Source organism: Mastigoproctus giganteus, chromosome 2 (genome assembly GCF_048544385.1).
Source record: "Mastigoproctus giganteus isolate SK-2022 chromosome 2, ASM4854438v1, whole genome shotgun sequence".
Taxonomy (NCBI): domain Eukaryota; kingdom Metazoa; phylum Arthropoda; class Arachnida; order Uropygi; family Thelyphonidae; genus Mastigoproctus; species Mastigoproctus giganteus.
The window spans coordinates 217,104,909-217,127,123 of NC_143576.1; the positions used below are offsets into that span (position 1 = coordinate 217,104,909).

At 38.2% G+C, this 22,215-nt stretch overlaps 1 protein-coding gene across 1 annotated transcript in view; it reads right to left on the bottom strand.

Moving 5' to 3' along the window:
• LOC150090092 (putative E3 ubiquitin-protein ligase makorin-1) overlaps positions 1-22,215 on the bottom strand; it is a 196,940-nt gene that overhangs the window by 152,887 nt on the left and 21,838 nt on the right. Inside the window, exon 2 of the mRNA XM_090368966.1 lies at positions 15,240-15,285. Coding sequence (XP_090225092.1) covers positions 15,240-15,241 — 2 coding nt within the window. The 5' untranslated portion in view covers positions 15,242-15,285. The remainder of the gene's footprint in view (positions 1-15,239; positions 15,286-22,215) is intronic.

Genomic DNA, 22,215 nt, shown 5'->3' on the forward strand with positions numbered 1-22,215 from the left:
TGCCCAAGTTCTGGAATTCTCTATAACAGTGACAATTCCACCTTCGTTCATTTTACTAACCCCTCTCGGGGTCTTAAAAACCTCAATTGCCAAGCTCTGTAGCTCACATATTTGGAGTCTTTCCTCATATGGTTACCCCTTTTGCCAATATCACCATACAAGAACACATTATTCCAAATGTGGTCTTACAACTGCCTTATACAGTGGGACTATGACCTCCATATCTCTACAGAATAAAGTTTGATAAATCATCAATAGGACTCCATGGGTTATTTTGACTATGTTTAGACTGCTCAGAAAACTTCATATCTGCCATGTTATAACTACCAGATCCCTTTCTTCCCATACTGTTTTTAATTCAACCCCACCAAGTGTATAATTTATTTTGGGGTTGCTATTTGTTAAGTGTAAGAACTTGCATTTTGCTGCATTTAAACATAGCTGCCACTTTTCTGATCATTCTTCCAGCCTGTCTGAGTCATTCTGAAGGAATGCTGTTCAGTACTGATCATTAACAACTCTTCTGATCTTTACGTTGTCTGCAAATTTTGACATCAAGCATTTTATTTCACTGTTGATGTCGTTTATGAAAATCCTTAGGGGATCCCACTTCTGACTTTACACCAATCTGAAGAATATCCATTAATCACAACCCTCTGTCATCTGCCCTGCAGCTACTCAGCAATCTATCTTAGAATTTTTCCAGTAATCTCAACATGTTCTAGCTTATACAATAACGTTTCATGAGGGACTGATTCAAATGCCTTGCTAAAATCCAAATAAACTATGCTGAAATTGTTTCCTACATCCAGCTCATGAGTAATTGTGTCAAAATAGCTTACTAAGTTAGTTAAACAATTTTCCCTTAACAACGCCATGTTATTATTCAGAATGCCATATCTATCTAAATGTCTTGGATTGCACTATTAATTGCTTCTAAGATTTACCCTACCACAGAAGTCAAACTACCAGTCTAGTTACCAACTTCGTTTTTACACCCACCTTCATGTATTGGTGATATTGGTACTTCTCTGATCCAAAGGAATCTTTCCCAAGTCCAAAGATTCACTCATAATTAACTTCAATAGTTCAATACACCACCCCAGCACCTCGCTCAAAATTAGTGGGTATAGGCCATCAACTCCAGAAGCCTTACTGGCCTTTAGGCGCTAAACTTTTTCTAATAAACAATCATCTGTAATATCAAAATCACCAATTTCATATGACTCAGCCTCTTCTCAGCATAAGGGTCTTTCTACAGTAAATACAGATGCAAAATACCTGTTCAATTTATCCACATCAGCCAGGTTGTCTAAAACTTTCTCACACCCAGTGCACAAGGGTCTGATATGATTAAATTTTTTCTTCCTTGTATTCACATACAAAGTATCCCCATACTTTTCTCTCTTAGCCAGTGCTATCTCATATGCAGCCTTGGCCTCTCTAACATATCTATGGCAATACAGATAACCCCCGTATAGCATGGTACTTCTACAACACGGTTTCGCTGTAACTGTAACATGATTGATAAATTGCGGCAATCCTCACAGAACACAGTACTCTTACAACAAGGTTTCGCTTTAATATGGTTTGAGAATTGCGGTAAATCTCACATAACACGGTATTTTTAGGCTTTTGTGTTCTGGGAAAACCATGCTATTATGTTAGATGTAATTTTCAACGTTTCCATTCCTTTTTGCAAATCCCTGCTGTTGACTCACTAGTTGTTATTGCCTTCATGGTATTTTTCTAAAGCACATTTCTGGAGGTCACGACCATAAAACAATTTGCAGTTTCCAGTTCGTTGGTCTTTTCTGTTAGTGCATCTAATTATAAACAGGTAGTAAACTCGATCTTCCTGCATTTGCTATAGTAACGATAGCCGGAATTCTGTGGGTTTTCGCGTTATTATGATTATGGTGAAATGTGTTTCTCCTTCCATGAAATAGCGGTCATATAAAAAACATAAACAAATGCTCAGAAACTCAGTACTCCATATCTCACTTGTGCATATCGTGTTTGTTGCAACTTGTGCATGTCGTGTTCTTTAATTAAATGAACGTACATTATCTGACATATAAGTATCACAGTTTGTAAGGTAAGACATTTGTTCAGTTATTACTAATTAAGTTACTACTATTATAAAAAAATAAAGTTAAAATATTAATTTATTACTATTATAAAAATTAAGTTTCCGATAGTTATAAAAAAAATGGTGTATTTTTGTTTGCTTTTGGAATGTAACCCCCCTTTTTTGTACTGGTTAATAGTCCTGTATAACAGTTTTGCATTACACGAGATTTTGTAGGAACCAAACTACCATGTTATACGAGGGTTACCTGTATTACAAATCAAATTGTAGCTGCTGTAAGCTTCAGTACTTTTCATCTCTCTGTAACTGTCCCATGCTACCTTTTCTGCTCTACTTCACCAGCCAGCTCCACATTGATCCACTTCAGCATCCTCCTCCTGCAATATTTTCTTAATGGCATATATTTGTTCATGGCTTGTAATTTTTGATTTAAAACTATTCCATAATTCAAGTGTATTTGCCCTCACTCTGCAATCCACCCAATTAATAGATACTATATAGCACCTTAAACTGTAAAAGTCCTTGTCTTTACCTTTAATCACAGTAACACCTTTCAAGTAACAACTGTGTGATCACTACCTGCCAATGGTTCTTGTAATTTAATCCCTTTTATGCCAACTAATTCATGAGTAATAATAAGGTTAAGAATACTCTCATCCCCAGTATTAATCTCGTGACATGCTGGTACACATGAGGAGTTATTCAGGAAGGGGAATGCCAGAGGAGTATTAAACTCTGGCAGTGAGCTAAATGATTTTGTAATAACTGAGAGTAAAGTGGGAAGAAATTGTTGAAGATAAACATAAGAAAGGCACCTAGGGTGGATGTGATCTATCCAGTTATATTAAAGGAGGCAGCAAGGAAAGTATGCAAACCCTTAGCCATAATTATGAGAGCTTCCTTGGATTCAGGGAAGGTATCCATGAACTGGAGATGTGCAAATGTGACCCCAATTCACAAAAGAGGATCAAAGGGTGACAAGTAATTACTGATCTGTTAGTTTAACTTCTGTCCTGGGGAAATTAATGGAGGTACTGGTTAAAGAAGCACTGCAGGATCATCTAGACAAGACTTCAGTTAGAGTTCACACTCAGCATGGGTTTGTTAAGGGGAAGTCTTGTCTGAGCAATTTCATTGGATACTATGATGTGGTCACAGAGGACCTGTATGCAAAGAATAATTTTGATATCATACACTTAAACCCCAGGAGCTCATATCAGGTGAGTATGGAATTGGCACACCCAGGGTCCTGAGCTGGATATCACCATTCTTCTCCTTGGTGATTCCCTTCTACTCTCTCTCTCAGGGTAACTCAGAATTTTTTTTTTGGCTGGTGCAGCAAAAGCCTTAGGCTTTCTTGCACCATATGGCTAATAATAATAATAAACTTGGATCTTAGGAAGACTTTTGATACTATTGCACAGGGAAGACTGCTGTACAAATTAGAGCAGTGTGGCATTGGGAGCAAATTGCTGCTATGGAAAAAGGGATGGTTGAGTGGGAGAAGACAGAGTGATAATCAATGGACACTGCTCTTCATGGACTAATGTTATTAGTGGTGTTTCCAAGGGATCAGTGTTGGGTCCATTTTTGTTTTCTGTATTTATCAATGCTATTGATAAAGGTATATCAGGCTTAATGTCTAAGTTTACAGACGATAGGAAGCTTGGTAGGGTTGTTAATGACACTAATGACAGTACGCTACTATACCAGGATCTAGAAAAGTTGAGCAGATGGGCTGAGAGGTGGCAACTGAAGTTTAACATTGACAAATGTAAAGTACTGCACATAGGCAGCAGTAACCCCAAAGTAACGTATCAACTGTGTGATACTACACTGAGGGTGGTAGAGAATGAAAAGGACCTGGAGGTAATTGTGTAGTCAAATATGAAGTTTTCTGAGCAGTGCAGACAGTCTGCAAGAGTAGCTCATGGTGTCTTGTCAATTATATACAGGAATTTTTCTAACAGGGAAAAGGAGGTGATTATCCACTTGTATAAGGCAATAGTCAGGCCACACCTTGAGTACTGTATACAGGTGTGGAGGGCTCCTTTTAGGAAGGATGTAGAGCTGATGGAACGAGTACAGAAAAAGACAACAAGATTAGTGAATGGAAACAAAGGATTGCTTTTACAAAGAAAGGCTTATGTTTTGCAAATTACAGTGCCCTGAGACTAGGCACCTGCAAGGTGATCTAAATGAGGTTTATAAGACCTTGAATGGTTTGAGCATGCTCAATGCTGATGGAATTCTTTCACTTGCCAAGATTAATCACCTGAAAGGACATAAATTCAAATTGAGGAAAGACAGTTGTAGAATGGATGTGCGGACATTTGCCTTTAGCCAGCGGGTGGTTGATTGCTGGAACAAACTTCCATCTGTCATTGTAGAAGTTGACAGTTTAAATAAATTTAAGGCAGCACTAGACAAACATTTGGAGCGAATGGATGGGTGAAATAGGAAGGGTTGGGTTTTTTTTTTTTTTTGAGTGATGCTGTATAAGCTTGCTTTCTTGCATCATATGCCTCTACTAATGCAAATGCTAAATAATAATCATCTAGCTCATTTAGAAAAACTTTTTTCCAAAGTGAGTTTCCCTTCCACTTATTCCAATCAATCTGCGGCATATTGAAGGCACCCAGAATAAGACACTCACAATTTCTTGCCCATTCCATTTGCATGTAAAGAGTCTTGTCATATTCTTCACATATCTTCTCCTTGTTGTTATTTGTTATTTGGTTTTTAAGAGCATTAGCAACTAAGGCCATATTGCTCCGGTGCGGTGGTCATTCCCTGACCTTTCCGCATGCTCCGTACTTGGTGGTGACGGGCTCGAACCCCGGTCCAATCAAGAAGCGTGTGCTACGCACTGCTGCTCCTTCCCACCTGGCTACGGAGGCGCCTTCTTCTCCTTGTGAGATGCAAAGGTATAAATAGTGAGAGTGGGTTACTCCCACTCTCATTAGTTAAACCTTTGCTTGAGACTCAGCAAAAGCTCTTTTAATGCTTAGGCTGCTTTTGATAAGAAGCATGACACCACCACCCCTCCTAACTTCCCTAAATAGATTATATGTTCCATAGTGGAACTCATTATCCCCAATTTCTGGGTGGCACCATGTTTCTGTTAGCCTTATTATGTCAGCATTAGTTGTCCTAACCAGGAGTCCAAATTCAGCCATTTTATTGACAACACTCTTGACATTACTGTAGACACAGTTAAGATTAAGTATTATTCTATAGTTTACTACTCTGACACACCCCTTGATGTTATTTAGGCTTGTTTTCCTATCTTTCTCATCCCACTTATTTGAAACGTTGCTACCCTCAAAACATCTTGCCAACATCGGCTGTTATGGCAACAAATGAGAATTCTTGAGGTGAGCACAAGCATTATTTTGACCTATATCATCAGATTACTGCAGCTCTTTATCATCATTCTCTCCCCTAACTAGTAGTTTTCCTGAACCCCCATGAGGTATCCTCAATGATATTGGCAAAAATCCTTGCACCATCTTTGCTCAAATTAATACCATTTCTATAAAATAGATTCCTTCTACCTATAAGTGCAGACCACTTTGATAAAAATTCCCCTCTAGACTCTTGCAGATGCCTCCAAGTCTTGAGTTAATCCACAAAATATAATTTTGAATTTCTAACACCACTTTTAAAATATGCTTGTTTTAGGATCGCTTAATTTAAAAAAAAAAATTAAAAAATCTATACACTTGTCTGACGTTGCTGTTGTGGGGGTTTGATGGCGAATAAGCAGCCTTGGCTATAATGTGCCTATTAATTTATTATTAATTTTCGTAAAGTCAGAAAAATCTGAAATCAGAAATGATGAAAAACTCCAGTTTGCTTCAGGAAGTTGAAAAATTCAGAAATATTTGCCTTGTCACCAATGAGATTCTCTAGAGTTATTGCTTTATGAAGATTAACCAGTGATATCAGGGTTGAAGTTCTGTCTTGTTTAGAGTAGGGGCAGTCAATGTGTTTAACAGTCAGATTTATAGAACAATGTGGACACTGTGGTGGTTCATCTCCTCCGAGTAAATGAAGGTGGGTCAGATGAGTATAACTTATTCTTGCTCTTGAAAGGACTGCGTTTCATCTTGATGTACAGACACTTGAGCACCAAATTTTCGGATCCAGTTTAAACTGAAAGAGTTTATTATTAGTTTGAGAGCGCCATAGTGCTGTTCATTCTGATAAGCATGCAGCATGAATGATTAGTACATAGTCCGTTGCTGGAACAGTGATAATGGTTAAATCTAAGGTGGTTGGATTTTTTGCAGCTTTATCAGCAGGTTGATGGCATTCTTCAATTTACAGTAATAAGCTTCTAATTTCATCTAGAACAGGGTCAACTTTATCTGAGGAATTATATAATGTCACGACTGAGCTGAGGGAATCAGTGTAAATAACAGATTTTACAGAACAATCAGAACAGAGATTTTCTAAAGCTAATTTAATTACATATAATTCAGCTGAGAAGATAGTGAATTCAGATGGAAGGGTATTCAGAAACACTGCAGCTGAAATAATGGTATTCGGAAACACTCCAGCTGCTCCAACATTTGAATTAAATTTAGAACCATCTGTATAAATTGGGGAAAAATCTGTATATCTTTGAGTGTGAACTGCACAAAGTTGTTTGACAATTGATGCTTGTAAAATATTCTTTCCCCATTGGAAGAGGACATTTGTATGTCTGTATGCAGTCTGCTTAATACACAATTGCATATATGCCGGCTTCTCTCCTAAAAGTGCTATAGAAAAAAGAAAGTTTCTAATAATTCTCTCTCAAAATTAATGAGTGACGGCTAAGCTAAAAGAAAATTCTTTTACCATCACTAAAGTTAATTAAACTGACCCTTTCAAAAGAGCCAAATGTGTGTACTGTTTAGCACATAACTTTATTTGTAGTATTGAATTTTGCATCCTATTAAAAAAAATAATAATAAATAAACATTTTATTTTCAACTTCTCTAAATGAAATGACTATACCAGTGTTACCCCAATCTTTTTTGCTACTTTTTTGGGTCTACATTTTTTTGCTATGACACTCATTCGTACGGCACATAAGAAGCAAGAAGAGTCCTCTACTTGTTGCATGCCCCCCATGTCTGAAAACCACTGTTTGGATGCCATCAAGCTATACACTTGCATAGAACATAAAAATTAAAACAAACACCACCATTGCCAAAACAGTATGCACCATTAGTCAACATTAATCTTCAAAAATATTAACTGATTTCTAAGTTTCCTGGATTTCCTTGTCATTTTCTCAATATGGAAATTCAACAAAACAATTAAGTTGCATATAAGCAAACTACCTGCTTAACATGCTGGGTTTTCTAGTAATAATAAAAAAACCTGTTTCACTAACAACTTGTAAATTGTTAGCCAAATTAGCCAAATTTCATTACTTTGTAATGAAATTTGGCTAATTTCATTACAAAGTGAAGTAATCATTAATTTTCCATCTCACACTTAGCATAGACAAAAACTCCTTGTTTAACTGCTAAAACTGGAAAAATAAGATTTCAAATTTATGGTATGATCAAAAAAGAATGGACGACTGACCTAATATCTGGGAAACCATGAAGTTTACTGGCTATTCAGTTGGATCCCCTTTGAAGTAATTTTCAATATTAACCGATTAAATTGTATTTAAATGGAAATCATGCCCTAAACTAGAGCAGCAAACCAACAGGAGTGCTGAGGCTCAGGAAAGAACTGAAGGGGTCGATTCTCCAATGCATCACAGTCTAAAAAATGTGCAACTTGTGAAATGTTTGTGGATTTCTAGAACAGGACATTATCTAGTCAAGGAGGATGTTTGTGCTAGGTGCAGAGAGTGTGAAGATATTAGGTGCCAATGCAGTGTTCTGATGGGCATCTATGAAAGTTTGAAGAGTAGGGGAGATACCCTCAAAGGAATTAAAATGAGGGGGGGGGGGGCATCAAACTCTCAGCTGCCGAACTCAACACTGGAGCTCACTCTTGTGCATCAGACAACGCAGCGGCAATCTTCAAGGCAGAACGTGCCGGTCCTACAGGAGCTAGTTATTGTCAGAGACTCAATTGACAGAGAGCCAGGAAATACATTGTGCAAAAAGGATAGGTGGAATAGGACCAGGGTATGCCAGCCAGGGTAAAAGTTTATGACGTTGTAGGACAGATATTTTTAAGGGCACAAAAAAGGTGATATTATTGTACACATTGGCACTAATGACATTAAGAGTAGGAGATCTGTGGACTTACTTAATAAGTACAGGTCAACATAAAAAAAAGCCGTGAGTTAGGATTAAATTTCAAAGTATTTGCAATCCTGCCAAGACAAGAGAGGAGAGAGTTTTTGATAAGTCTTGTCAATCAATTTGGCCCTGAAGAGATTCAGCAAGGCTCATGGGGTAGAATTTTTCTCAGCATGGTCTGTGCTTGTTAAGAGAAGAGACTGTTTTTACAGGGATGGAATATACTTAAACAAAAAAGGGTGCAAGAATATTTGCTGATGCTATCAAGGCATTGTTAGGTGGGTCAGAAAACTGCTAGATTGTGGGGAGGGGAGGGGGGGAAATTCACATACTAACAGATTAACAGTAGCTACAGGCAGAGGTGAAAGTGATTCTTACACTGCTTCTACTGGAATGAGGATGGGTGAAATGGGAATTTTTTTTATTTTTTTTTGGCTGATGCTGTATAAGATTCCCTTCTTGCATCATATGCCTCTACTAATGCTAAGTGACAAAGTGTTGAAAAATGTTTATACAGAGTCAAGGAGACAATGTATACACATATTTCAACACTTTGGTCCGTTAGGTTATCACAGACATTCTCTCAGATATGCCAGACAAGCTGTACTTGCTACCTGGGAGTCTAAAACGCTGATGGAACTGATATTCGGGTGATACTCAAGTCAAGTGGACCCAATTTCAGCAAAGTCCGGACAGTCTGTGACAGCCAAATCCTCTACTTGCACCTTCACGATGGTGGGACTGTTAGTAATCCTGGGTATAACCTCCATGCACAAGTACATGGTGGGTGACCATCCAGGTGTGAACTAACGTAAGCAGGGGTCGAGGTATGCCGCCCATACCACATGGAGGAACGGCGCGCCTCTATGTTACCAGGCAGTACTAGATGGTAGATGACTCTCATCAACCGGTGCAATACCACCACTTTGCTTATTGGAGGCTTGAAGTGGTGAAACCCATGTTTAGTCTCTACACCTAAGTTCCGGTCAACCCTTCCCCATCTCTTCCATCATGCAGGATGATTGATAACTTTTGAGGTTATGATGAACATCGTGGTGAGAAACAATATTCCTTACATTTCGAGGGTACAGCTCTAAAATGGTGTATGCAGGCCGGCCGCTAGTTAGTACACCGGACCGAACCTATTGGTAACTCTCTAGGAGGCTTCTGGATCAGCTAGGGTATAATCTTGCTCCCTACTACTCTGCCAGATAGTGACTGGAGGGAGTCCGAGTAGTGTGTATGCAGGGAGCACTGTCGAGGCCACGTTATGTCAAGGATCTGGGTATATTCTTACCATGTGTACGCCATATCCAAAAATTTCATTACTTCATACAGCATGTCCCACCCACTTTTTCTTACTATTGAATACACCATGAATTGTCAAACTAATAGAGCAAGCTTATCTGTGAAAAGATCTAAACCTCCCAAGAACTTCCTAATTCATTTCACAAATATAAGTGGTCTCAATTCTAATCTCAACGATGTCCATTTCCACTTGCAGTCTGCCAAACCCATGTACTTTTTCTGAGAGAATCTCAGTTATCGGTTGATTCAACTACTGCTCATCTAAGATGCCCAAATTATTCGTTGTATGATTCTTTTCGCCTCAAAGGTGGTACTTGTGCATATGTCCGTTCTGATATTCCCTGTCAGAGACTTGGCAATTTGGAATCTCCTCTCTTTGATCTTCTCTGGCTTAAAATCTCTCTACCTCATTGTGTCAAATTCATCTGTTGTCTCTACCGTTCTCCCAATTCCACTAATCACTTGGAGCTCTTTGACTTCCTCTCTTTGCAACTTGACTTTCTCCAGTACAACTTTCCTAACAGTGAGGTAATTTTCCTTGGTTATTTTAATGTTCACAACTCCAGCTGGTTTCCGTTTTCTAGTCACACCGACCCAGCTGGTCGAGATGCTGAGGCTTTTGCAATTACTAATGATCTTGCACAGATTGTTCATTTACCTACAAGAATACCGGACAATCCTAATCCTTTGTGAGAAAAAGATCAATCACGCTTGATCTTTTTCTCACAAACAACCCTTCTAAGTACACGGTCGAAGTGAGAGGTCCTTTACGCACTTCAGATCACAACTTGGTGATTGTCTCTTCTCCAATGGAACCTTTATCTCATGGCTATTCCCATCCTCGTGTTCTTTGGCATTACAAGAATGCAAAATGGGATGACCTGCGAGATTTCTTTTCTTCCTTTGCTTGGTCGAATTACTGTTTCAAAAGTTCTGATGTCAGCGTTTGCTCAGATCGTGTCAGTGAAATTATTCTTGCAGGAATGGAATCCTTTATCCCACACACCACTTTAAAATCCCGTCTTTTATCTAAACCTTGGTTTTCCAATAAATGTGCTAAGGCTGTTCAAGAGAAGAATGTTGCATATCATAATTGGCTTGTTTCTAATTCTTCAGTTTCATTTTCTGCATACACCAAAGCTCGCAACAATTGTAAAGCAGTTATTAACCAGTCCAAACTAGAGTTTGAATAGGCTAAGAGTAGAAAACTTGCTTCTTGCCCTAATGGTAGCCGAGCATTCTGGTCTCTTGCCAAAGCTATTGGCTGCAACTTTTGCCCATCTCTGCTCCCACCCCTGTCCAAACCAGATGGTTCTGTTGTCACTTCAGCCAAGGATAAAGCTGGCCTGCTAGCATCCCATTTTTCTTTCAACCCATGCATTAACGATCTTGGTAAAACACCTCCCACTATTCCCAACATGCTCCATTCAATGCCTCCTGTGGTCTTCAGTCAAAAAGATGTCAGAAGGATTTTGACGAATCTTGATGCTAAGAAAGCTCCAGGTCCCGGTGGTATTTCTCCACTTGTTCTCAAAACCTGTGCTCCTGAACTTACTCCTATTCTTTGCTGCCTTTTTTCACTTTCTTATTCCAAAAGTGTTTTTCCTTCTGCTTGGAAATTTGCTCATAGCCAGCCAGTTCCTAAAAAGGGTGACACCCTCCCATCCAATTATCGTCCCATTGCAATTACTTCTACTCTTTCTAAAGTAATGGAGAAATCAATTAACTGCCAAATTCTAAACTACCTAGAAACCTTCAATCGGATCAACGATCGCCAGTATGGATTCCGTCAGTGTCGATCCACTGGTGATGTTCTGGCTTATGTTACCCATTTATGGACTAATTCAATGGAAAGGTTCAGTGAAACACAAGTAGTTGCTCTTGACATCTCAAAGGCTTTCGGTCGTGTTTGGCATAAAGGTCTTCTAAACAAGCTTCCATCTTATGGTTTGCGAACTGTTTTTAGTAATTGGTTATCCAGTTTTCTCTCTGATTGCTCACTGAGGGTGATGATAGATGGCTCTCTGTCTTCTAACTTCTCCACTAATGCTGGTGTCCCCCAAGGTTCAGTTCTTTCCCCCACTCTTTTCCTCTTGTATATTAATGACCTTCTTCCATTGACTGGAAATCCTATCCATAGTTTTGCCGATGATAGCACATTGCATTCCACTTTCCATTTTGAGAAACCTGGTCCTGCACAATCAGCTTCAACTTTTCTAAAATCTGCTATGAATTCCTTAAATGCCAATCTCCAGTGGGGCAAAGACAACTTAGTTGATTTCAACCCTTCTAAAACTCAGTCTTTTCTTATATCTCGCAAAAAGGATGCTTCTGCTCCTATGCTTATCTTTTGTGACACTCCGATTTCTAGGCAAAATGATATATCTCTTTTGGGGATTACCCTGACTTCTAATCTCTCTTGGCACAAGCACATTACAAATATTGCTTCTTCTGCATCTAAAAAACTTGGTTTTCTCTTTCGCTCTCGGTGTTACTTTTCTTCCAAACAGCTGCTCACTCTGTATAAATCGCAAATCCGCCCTGCCATGGAATATTGTTCCCACATCTGGGGTGGTGCCCCCAAAACCTCTCTCAGGCTTCTTGATTCCATTCAGAAGAGGGCAGTTAGGTTAATTAATGATTCATCTCTAACAGGGTCTCTCCACTCGCTGTCTCATAGATGTACTGTTTCTACTGCATTCCTCCTACAGATACTTCCATGGGCACTGTTATTCTGAATTAGCTTCTATAATGCCTGCTCTCTCTTTCAAAACAGTCCGAACACGTGCCGCCACCAGCCAACATCCATTTACTGTCCAACTTCAAACTCACAGAACCAACTTTTCATCTTCCTCGTTTATTCATTCAACTGCCGTTTTATGGAACAACCTTCCTTCATACGTATTTCCTGAAAATTACAGTCTACAGAAGTTCAAGTCCAATGTCAACAAATATCTTCTTTCGTCTTCTCAACCTCCAACCCAAGCACGGTACTGAGTACTATAGGTTCTAACACTGCTCGTGTTTGGGGTTTACATAAAAAAAAAAAAAAAAAAAACTTTGTTGGGCCTCAGCAGGGGTCTGGCAGCTAAATTTAAACAATTTTAAATCTCATATACTTTTTTTAAATCTCTGGCCTTTACAGCGTTCTGTATCACAAGACAATATATACCATGCAGAGATGGGGAAACCCCTGGTGCCATTTGACCCTAAACACACTTTACACGGCGCCTTCGTAGCCAGGTGGGAAGGAGCAGCAGTGCGTAGCACACGCTTCTTGATTAGACCGGGGTTCGAGCCCGTTACCACCAAATACGGAGGATGTGGAAAGGTCAGGGAAAGACCACCGCATATACCAGAGAAATATAACCTTAGTTGCTAATGCTCCTAAATAAAAAAACCAAAATAAAATAGCACTTTACACTTCTGCAACTTCTGGTTGCATTCCTAATAGGCATCTTTCGGAATTGCTAATAGTATAATTTGGAATAAAACAAACATTAATCCATCAGAAGGCCAGAGTTAAAATATATAACACTACAGTAAGACCTTCAATATCATATTGCAGCTGAGACAAGAAGTACACAAGAGCAAAAATAAACAAATAAATGAAACTATAGAAATGAAAACACTAAGGAAAATAACTAAAAATATATTAAGAAATCAATTCAAAACTGAGGAAATCAAGGAGCACTGTAAAATACAACCTAATAACAACCTAACCTAATAATAGAAAACAAAAATGGGTAAAACATACAGATAGATGGGTAACAAAAGTGGACAAAAATATTAAAGAACTGGAGACCCATAAACAAAGTAGAGGAACACAAGAAGAATAGACCTGTTAGCCTAACTTCTGTTGCATAGAAAATAACAGTGACATGTTAAAAAAGTAATGCAGGACCACCTAGACAGGTTGTTGTTGTGATGGAGTTTTAAGACACACAGGCTACCAGGACCATATCGTGGCTTTCAAATGGTCATCTAGACAGGAGTGCAGTTATACTGCAGTCAAAGCAATTTGTTAAGGGGCAATCTTGTCTAGCCAATTTGATTGGATGCTATGATGCAGTAACAATGGGACTGGATGTAACAAATAATTTTGATGTCATATACTTGGATTTCAAGAAAGTTTTTGATACTGTTGCATATAAAAGATTGCTGTACAAATTGGAGCAGTGTGGCATTAAAAGCAAATTACTGCTATGGATAAAGGGATGGCAGAGTGGGAGAAGACAGAGAGTGGTTATTAATGGGGTGGCTCTTCATGGATAAATGTTTTTAGTGGAATTCTCCAGGTTCAGTGCTGTGCCCACTGTTGTTTTCGATATTTATTGGCACACTGATGAAGGCATATCAGGATGATTAATGACAATAATCAAGGTATGTTACTGCAACAACATCTAGAAAAATTAGTCAGATGGGCTGGGATATGAAAATTGAAGTTCAACAACTGCAAGGTACTGCATATGGACAGCAGTAATCCCATATTAATGTACCAACTACGTGGTACTACACTCAGGGTAGTGAAAAATTAACTGAGCAAGTGCAGATAGGTTTCCAAGACAGCTCATAAGGTTTTGTTAATGATATACAGGAATTTTGTTAGTATAGAAAAGGAGGTGACTATCCCATATAAGGCAATGGTAAAGCAGCATCTTGAGTACTGCAGACAGGTCTGAAGACCTCATTTTAGGAAGAATGTGGATCTGCTGGAATGGGTGCAGAGATGGGCAATGAGATTGGAGAGAGGAACAAACAGGTGCCTACCAAGAAAGGTTTCAGTCCTGCGAATGGTAATATCTGGAGACTAGGCATCTGAAGGGTGATCTAATTGGGTGTTTAACACGTTGAATGGACTGAGCATGCTCAATGCTAATGGAATTCTTCTTCTTGCTCAGATTATACACGTAGAGTCAAATTCAAAACGAGGAAGGATGGTTGCAAAAAAGATGTGCCGAAGTTTGCCTTTAGTCAGCATATAGTCAATTGTTGAAGTAAACTTCCATGTGTTATTTTGGAATTGGGTAGTTTGAATAAATTCAAGGAAAAACTAGACAAACAATTGGGTGGAATGGACAAGCGATGTGGGAATTTTTTTTTTTTGTTTGAATGATGCCATATAAGCTTGTTTTCTTGCATCATTTGCCACTACTATTCCTAAGAAGATGAAAAGATGATCAATCCTAAACTCAACAAACAGTATGCTTATGGGAAAGGAAGAAGAATTAAAAATTTGTATATAAATGGTTTTAAATATTATACTTATATATATTTGTTCTTATTTTCACTTGGCTGCCCAACATTAGTGAAATTATTACCAAATATCAAATGAATATTTAAACAAAAATCAGAAAACATTTTTGTGATTTTAAAAGCTATTTTCATTCTGCCATCTATTATAAACTTTGCCTGGCATTACTATGAACCACAGATAAGAGATGGCAGCAATATTTGGAAGATTCAGACGATTTGTACATAAATGAACATTATCGGAAGTGTACTTGAAATGACCTTGAAAAATGTATGTATATGTACATACTTTTCGAGATTCACACATGAAAAACATATATACATACATATTCCAGAAAAGGTTAACCTCCAATCTGGTCTGCTCAAATGTATCTAAAACAAACAAAAAAAAAAAAAAAAAAAACAATACAGTTTTGACAATTATTTAGGAGTAATTATTCTCTTTGTGTAATCTCTTTATCCTTCCACTACATAATTTACAAGCAGTCAAGGTATGTAAAGAGATTACATTACTCAGGCATTTTAAATATTGTTTAATAATTAGTGAATTTGTACATTTTGGAATCAATGCTATAAATTCCATTACAATGATACTACTGCTTTAATAAAAAATTATTAATAATTAGCACACATGTTTATAGGAAGAGTTCAGAAAGTGGATAAATTATGAAAAATTTCATTCAGAATTCTACACATAAACTGTGAATCACTAAGTATAAACAGGGAATTTTATTTTTCATTTACTACTGGAGTGTTCAATTGACATGGTCCAAGAAAACATCAGTATACAGAACAAAGTACTGTGCAAACACAGGTACAGGGAAAGTATATAGCTTAATCACCATGTTCCCCAGGTAGCAATAAATGACAAAATTTTGCAATAACTAGTTAAAAATAATACCAAATTATTTATAGCATGCAAATGAGAAGAAATACACATTCAAGTAGGAAAAATAGTAAAATCACTTATGCTTAATACCTATTGCTTGGAGGTTGATGCCAATTTTTTTTTTTATTTATAATGACAATAATATCATATCTTTGTTATTTATAATTGTAATAAATATCATTTGCTATGATTTTTTTTGACTGCATTGCCTAATTCACAAAATGTCCATGCAATTATATATACAGGATGTTTCGTGTAACATGTGCTGGCCATTAACTTATTTAGTTTTTTTTATGCCGAGGTAATTTTATGCAGAGATCTTTTTTAATGGATTTTTTTTTTTTACTTTCAAAGTATCCAAAGTCAAACTGATTTACAGCTTAGATTTAAAATTTTACACTTTCTAAATTTAAAATTTGTCCACACAGTTGCTCTCTTGTCAATAAGTTGTTCCCCATTGTTTCTTTAGTTTAAAAGCATCAACAATCTTCATCTTAACAATAACACTGCCAAAAAAAGTTTTCAGGTAAGAGCTAAATATGCAGTATTACATCATATACTCATTATTGCACTGTTAATATTGTTTTGTGCTGAGGCACTTGATTAATTGCTCTTGATAATTATTATCAAGCTTTGACAAGATCTAAGGGCCAACAGCTACTGCAAAAGCTATCAGCTGGGGCAGAATTCCTGGAATAACCATTACACAGTCAACTTGAGTCATTTTTGAGTGAAATACAGTACACAGTAATGCCTCAACTAAGGAGATTAACTACCGTGCTTGGGTTGGAGGTTGAGAAGACGAAAGAAGATATTTGTTGACATTGGACTTGAACTTCTGTAGATTGTAATTTTCAGAAAATACGTATGAAGGAAGGTTGTTCCATAAAATGGCAGTTGAATGAATAAACAAGGAAGATGAAAAGTTGGTTCTGTGAGTTTGAAGTTGGACAGTAAATGGATGTTGGCTGGTGGCAGCACGTGTTCGGACTGTTTTGAAAAAGAGAGCGAGAATTATAGAAGACAATTCAGAAGAACAGTGCCCATGGAAGTATCTGTAGGAGGAATGCAGTAGAAACAGTACATCTATGAGACAGCGAGTGGAGAGACCCTGTTAGAGATGAATCATTAATTAACCTAACTGCCCTCTTCTGAATGGAATCAAGAAGCCTGAGAGAGGTTTTGGGGGCACCACCACAGATGTGGGAACAATATTCCATGGCAGGGCGGATTTGCGATTTATACAGAGTGAGCAGCTGTTTGGAAGAAAAGTAATGCCGAGAGTGAAAGAGAAAACCAAGTTTTTTAGATGCAGAGGAAACAATATTTGTAATGTGCTTGTGCCAAGAGAGATTAGAAGTCAGGGTAATCCACAAAAGAGTTATATCATTTTGCCTAGAAACTGGAGTGTCACTAAAGATAAGCATAGGAGCAGAAGGATCATTTTTGTGAGATATGAGACACGACTGAGTTTCAGAAGGTTTGAAATCAACTAAATTGTCCTTGCCCCACTGGAGAATTACCTGAAGATCGGCAGTTAAGGAATTGGTAGCAGATTTTCAACAAGTTGAAGCTGATTGAACAGGGCAAGGTTTCTCAAAATGGAAAGTGGAATGCAATGTGCTATCATCGGAAAAACTATAGATAGGATTTCCAGTCAATGGAAGAAGGTCATTAATATACAAGAGGAAAAGAGTGGGGGAAAGAACTGAACCTTGGGGGACACCAGCATCAGTGGAGAAGTTAGAAGACAGAGAGCCATGTACCATCACCCTCAGTGAGCGATCAGAAAGAAAACTGGATAACCAATTACTAAAAACAGTTGGCAAACCATAAGATGAAAGCTTGTTTAGAAGACCTTTATGCCAAACACGATCGAAAGCCTTTGAGATGTCAAGAGCAAGTACTTGTGTTTCACCGAACCTTTCCATTGAATTAGTGCATAAATGGGTAACATAAGCCAGAACATCACCAGTGGATCGACACTGATGGAATCCATACTGGCGATCGTTGATCAGACGGAAGGTTTCTAGGTAGTTTATGAGTTGGCAGTTAATTGATTTCTCCATTACTTTAGAAAGAGTAGAAGTAATTGCAATGGGACGATAATTGGATGGGAGAGATTTGTCATCCTTTTTAGGAACTGGCTGGATATGGGCAAATTTCCAAGCAGAAGGAAAAACACTTTTGGAATAAGAAAGTGAAAAAAGGCAGCAAAGAATAGGAGTAAGTTCAGGAGCACAGGTTTTGAGAACAAGTGGAGAAATACCACCGGGACCTGGAGCTTTTTTAGCATCAAGATTCGTCAAAATCCTTCTGACATCCTTTTGACGGAAGACCACAGGAGGCATTGAATGGAGCGTGTTGGGAATGGTGGGAGGTGTTTTACCAAGATCATTAATATATGAGTTGGAAGAAAAATGGGATGCTAGCAGGTCAGCTTTATCCTTGGCTGAAGTGACAACAGAACCATCTGGTTTGGATAGAGGTGGGAGCAGAGCTGGGCAAAAGTTGCAGCCAATAGCTTTGGCAAGGGACCAGAATGCTCGGCTAATAGGAATCCAACTTGGGCTGCTTGGGTTTTACAAGTTCATGCAAAATAACCATGTAAGATTCCATTGCAGCATCAACAAAATTGGCCAACTTGAAACCCTATCCTGGAGTAAATCTATTTCTCCAAGAACTGTCTTTAATTGCTCTGCTACTGTAATGACTTTTTTAATATTCTCCATTGTTAATTCAGGTTGAGAAACGTCCTCTGATTCAGACACAACAGCTTCAATGGCTTCTATTTCTTCCACAGTCAGGGTCAGAAGGCTGAGAGCCCACAAGCTCATCCTTCAGCTGTTACCCACAGACCAAACTGCAGAATTTCTTATTTCTGTTTCTTCCTCTTCTTATGGCTGAAATTCCTCAAAATCTGCAGAAATGTCAAACTACAAAGTTTTCCGTCCTGATGCCAGACATTTAGTGCTCATATACTGCCAAGCTTATGCAACACATACTTTATGGCATCTTTAATGTAATAAAATAATTTCAAGAATTCTTTGACAGTGGGCTTGTCTTTACCATCAGTAAGATGACAGCATTGCCTAAAAGTTAGCTTGTGGTATTTATTCTTAAACTTGGCAATAGTATTTTGATCCATAGGCTGGATCACTCGGGTTGTATTTGAGGGAAGGAACTGAACTTTGATAGAACCAGGCAGAGCATTAGCATTAGTAAAGGGCATATGATACAAGAAAGCAAGCTTATACAGCATCGGCCAAAAAAAAAAAAAAAAAACTTTCTCATTTCACGCATCCATTCACTCCAAATGTTTGTCTAGTTCTGCTTTGAATCTATTTAAGCTATCAACTTCTACAACGACAGATGGAAGTTTGTTCCCACAATCAACCACCTGCTGGCTAAAGGCAAATACCGCACATCTATCCTACAACTGTCTTTCCTCAATTTGAATTTATTCTCTCTCAGGCGATTATTCTGAGCAGGAGGAAGAATCCCATCAGTATTGAGCATGCTCAAACCATTTAAGGCCAAGTGGTCAGGAGCAGGAGTGCAGTAGCACACGCTCTTTGAGTATACTGGGGTTCAAGCCTCTGACTGCTGAATACGGTCAATCTGCCAACTCGCACTGGACCAGAGTGGCAGATTATGGTCCATTTCCCTCAGCATGAATTGTTGAGGAGGCTTCCATCCTGCAGTGAGTTGATAATGGCTGCACTTTACCTTTTTTTTTACACCTCAATCAAATCACCTCGCATGTGCCTAGTCTCCAGACATTGTAATTTGCAAAACTTAAGCCTTTCTTTGTAAGAGAAACCCTTTGTTCCATTCACTAATCTTGTTGCTCTTCTCTGTACTCGTTCCAGCAACTCTACATCCTTCTTAAAATGAGGCCTCCAGACCTGTATACAGTACTCAAGGTGTGGCCTGGATCATTGCCTTATACAATGAGATAATCACACCCTTATCCCTGCTAGAAAACTTCATATCTGATTGCACAATTACCCCCAGGTCCTTTTCGTTCTCCACCACCATCAGTGTAGTACCATACAGTTGATATGTTACACTGGGGTTACTCCTTCCCATATGCAGTACTTTACATTTGTCAATGTTAAACTTCAGTTGCCCCCTCTCAGCCCATCTGCTCAACTTTTATAGATCCTGTTGCAGCAGCGTACTGTCGTCATTAGTGTCATTAACAACCCTGCTGACCTTCGTATCATCTGCAAACAGAAATTAAGCATGATATACTATCATCAATATCATTAATAAATACAGAAAACAACAATGGACCCAACACTGAACACTGAGGGACTCCACTAATAACATTAGTCCACGAAGAGCAGTGTCCATTGATTACCACTCTGTCTTCTCTCACTCAACCATCCCTTTATCCATAACAGCAATTTGCCTCCAATGCCACACGCTTCCAATTTGTGCAGCAGTATCAAAAGCTTTTCTAAGATCCAAATATATGATATCAAAATTATCCTTTTCATCCAGTTCCTTTGCGACTACATCATAGTATCCAATCAAATTGGTCAGACAAGACTTCCCTTTAACAAACCAATGCTGTGTCTGAGCTAGTGAAATTATAGTAGTCTTATAATACCGTGACAAAACTGACTAAAAAAAAATTGAATGGCAAATGCCTAAAAAACGGTACTCACCTTGTATAAATCTGCAATAAATTTATTGGTAAATGGTGGCTGAAATTAGTTTAGAAGAAGCATTAAAAAGAACTAAGGCAGAGAATTGGGTAAAAATATTTTTAAACAAATTTTAAAATGAGCGCAAGGAAGTAGAAGTGCAGATCTCCAATCCTTGGTTGTCATAAAAAGGTTGAAGGACGTGAATGAAAGAATGAAATAAAAGAGAAGACCGGTGGTGCCAATAGTCGTTACGAGAGACTTTCGTTAAATGAACCATCATCAGTTGGCAAATGGAAGAAAAGTGATCGCGTGTTGTATTTAAAGTTGGTCTATACTCTCGTGATGCTCTTTTTGACACGTGGGAACTTTAGCTGCGAGAGGTTCCAAGCCGGTGAGAGGTTGAAGGGAAGTTTTGCGTTAATAATATTGAGATCGGAATGGTGTCGGTACCATTCGATGGTGAGGGCTTCATATTGAAGAATTCTGTAGCTCGATCTAAGTTTAATAATAGTGATGGCAGAGTCAACAAGGGGGGTGTGGTTGTGGTTTTGAGCATGGGTTGTTAACTCAGTGCAGGATTGACACTGTGGACAAGTCACCAATACTCAACCACAAACTCATCAGCTTTCTGTTGATCAGCCAAAAAATCTTCACCATGATGTATTTATAGTTTAACACCTGTCTTATTTTTTTTTATATCTGTGAAAACAACCTCTGCCAGCATCAAACTCCACATTAATCATTAGTTGCTGCTTTTTAAGTATAAAGAAACTGGCTCTGGCTTTCTCACTAATTAAACTCTTGACTTAAGTAGCCTCCATGTTGCTTTCTTCGAATCCACAAAGATAATTGTGATTCCATTTTAATTAGAATATCAGCATGTTTATGAATTATTTTGGTCTCTCCAGAACTAACTTTGGCCAACTCTTATTTTTTCTCTATTGAATAACACAGTATGAACTGTGATCCACACTAAACCTAAACATTTACAGCGATATCAGCTGTACACTTGCCATTTTCACTGCTTTGAATAATTAATTTTTTTATAGGACCCATATTTATTTTTTATAAATATGGGTCCTATAAAGAAAAGTATTTAATACTTTTCATCATAGGACCCATATTTATAAAAATTATTTTCAAAAACATTATAAACGTACTTAAACTTAAAAAATATAATAGAATCCATAAAGCACATATGAACAACATGCCACATTGTAGACAAACTGAACCGAAGAGGCTTCAGTGATCAGCACCTGCATAATAATCCACGTTTAAATCTTTTGTCATTGGCAGTCTCATTACAAATCTCCTAAGTCTGAGGCAGAGGGTCCCAGAAAATTAATTGGAACCAAGAGTAAACTGTAAAAAAAGTAAAAAAGTAAATTGCAGCCATTATCAACCCACTGCAGGATGGAAGCCTCCTCAACAATTCATGCTGAGGGAAATGGACCATAATCTGCCACGCTGGTCCAGTGCGGGTTGGCAGATCGATCGTATTCAGCAGTCAGGGGCTTGAACCCCGGTCTACTCAGAGCAGGTGCTACTGCACTCCCGCTCCTGACCACTCAGCTACGGAAAACCTTTAGTAACCTTGAGGCTAACTACAGTAAACTGTAGTTAGCCTCAAACCTCATAAATAGAGGCACCACTATACTGGTATACACTTTGTTTGCTAGAGTTAAATTTGTATAATGTCACATTCCCAATCGCCAAATGCAGTTAATAACTGAAAATTAAAAAAGCATTTTAAAA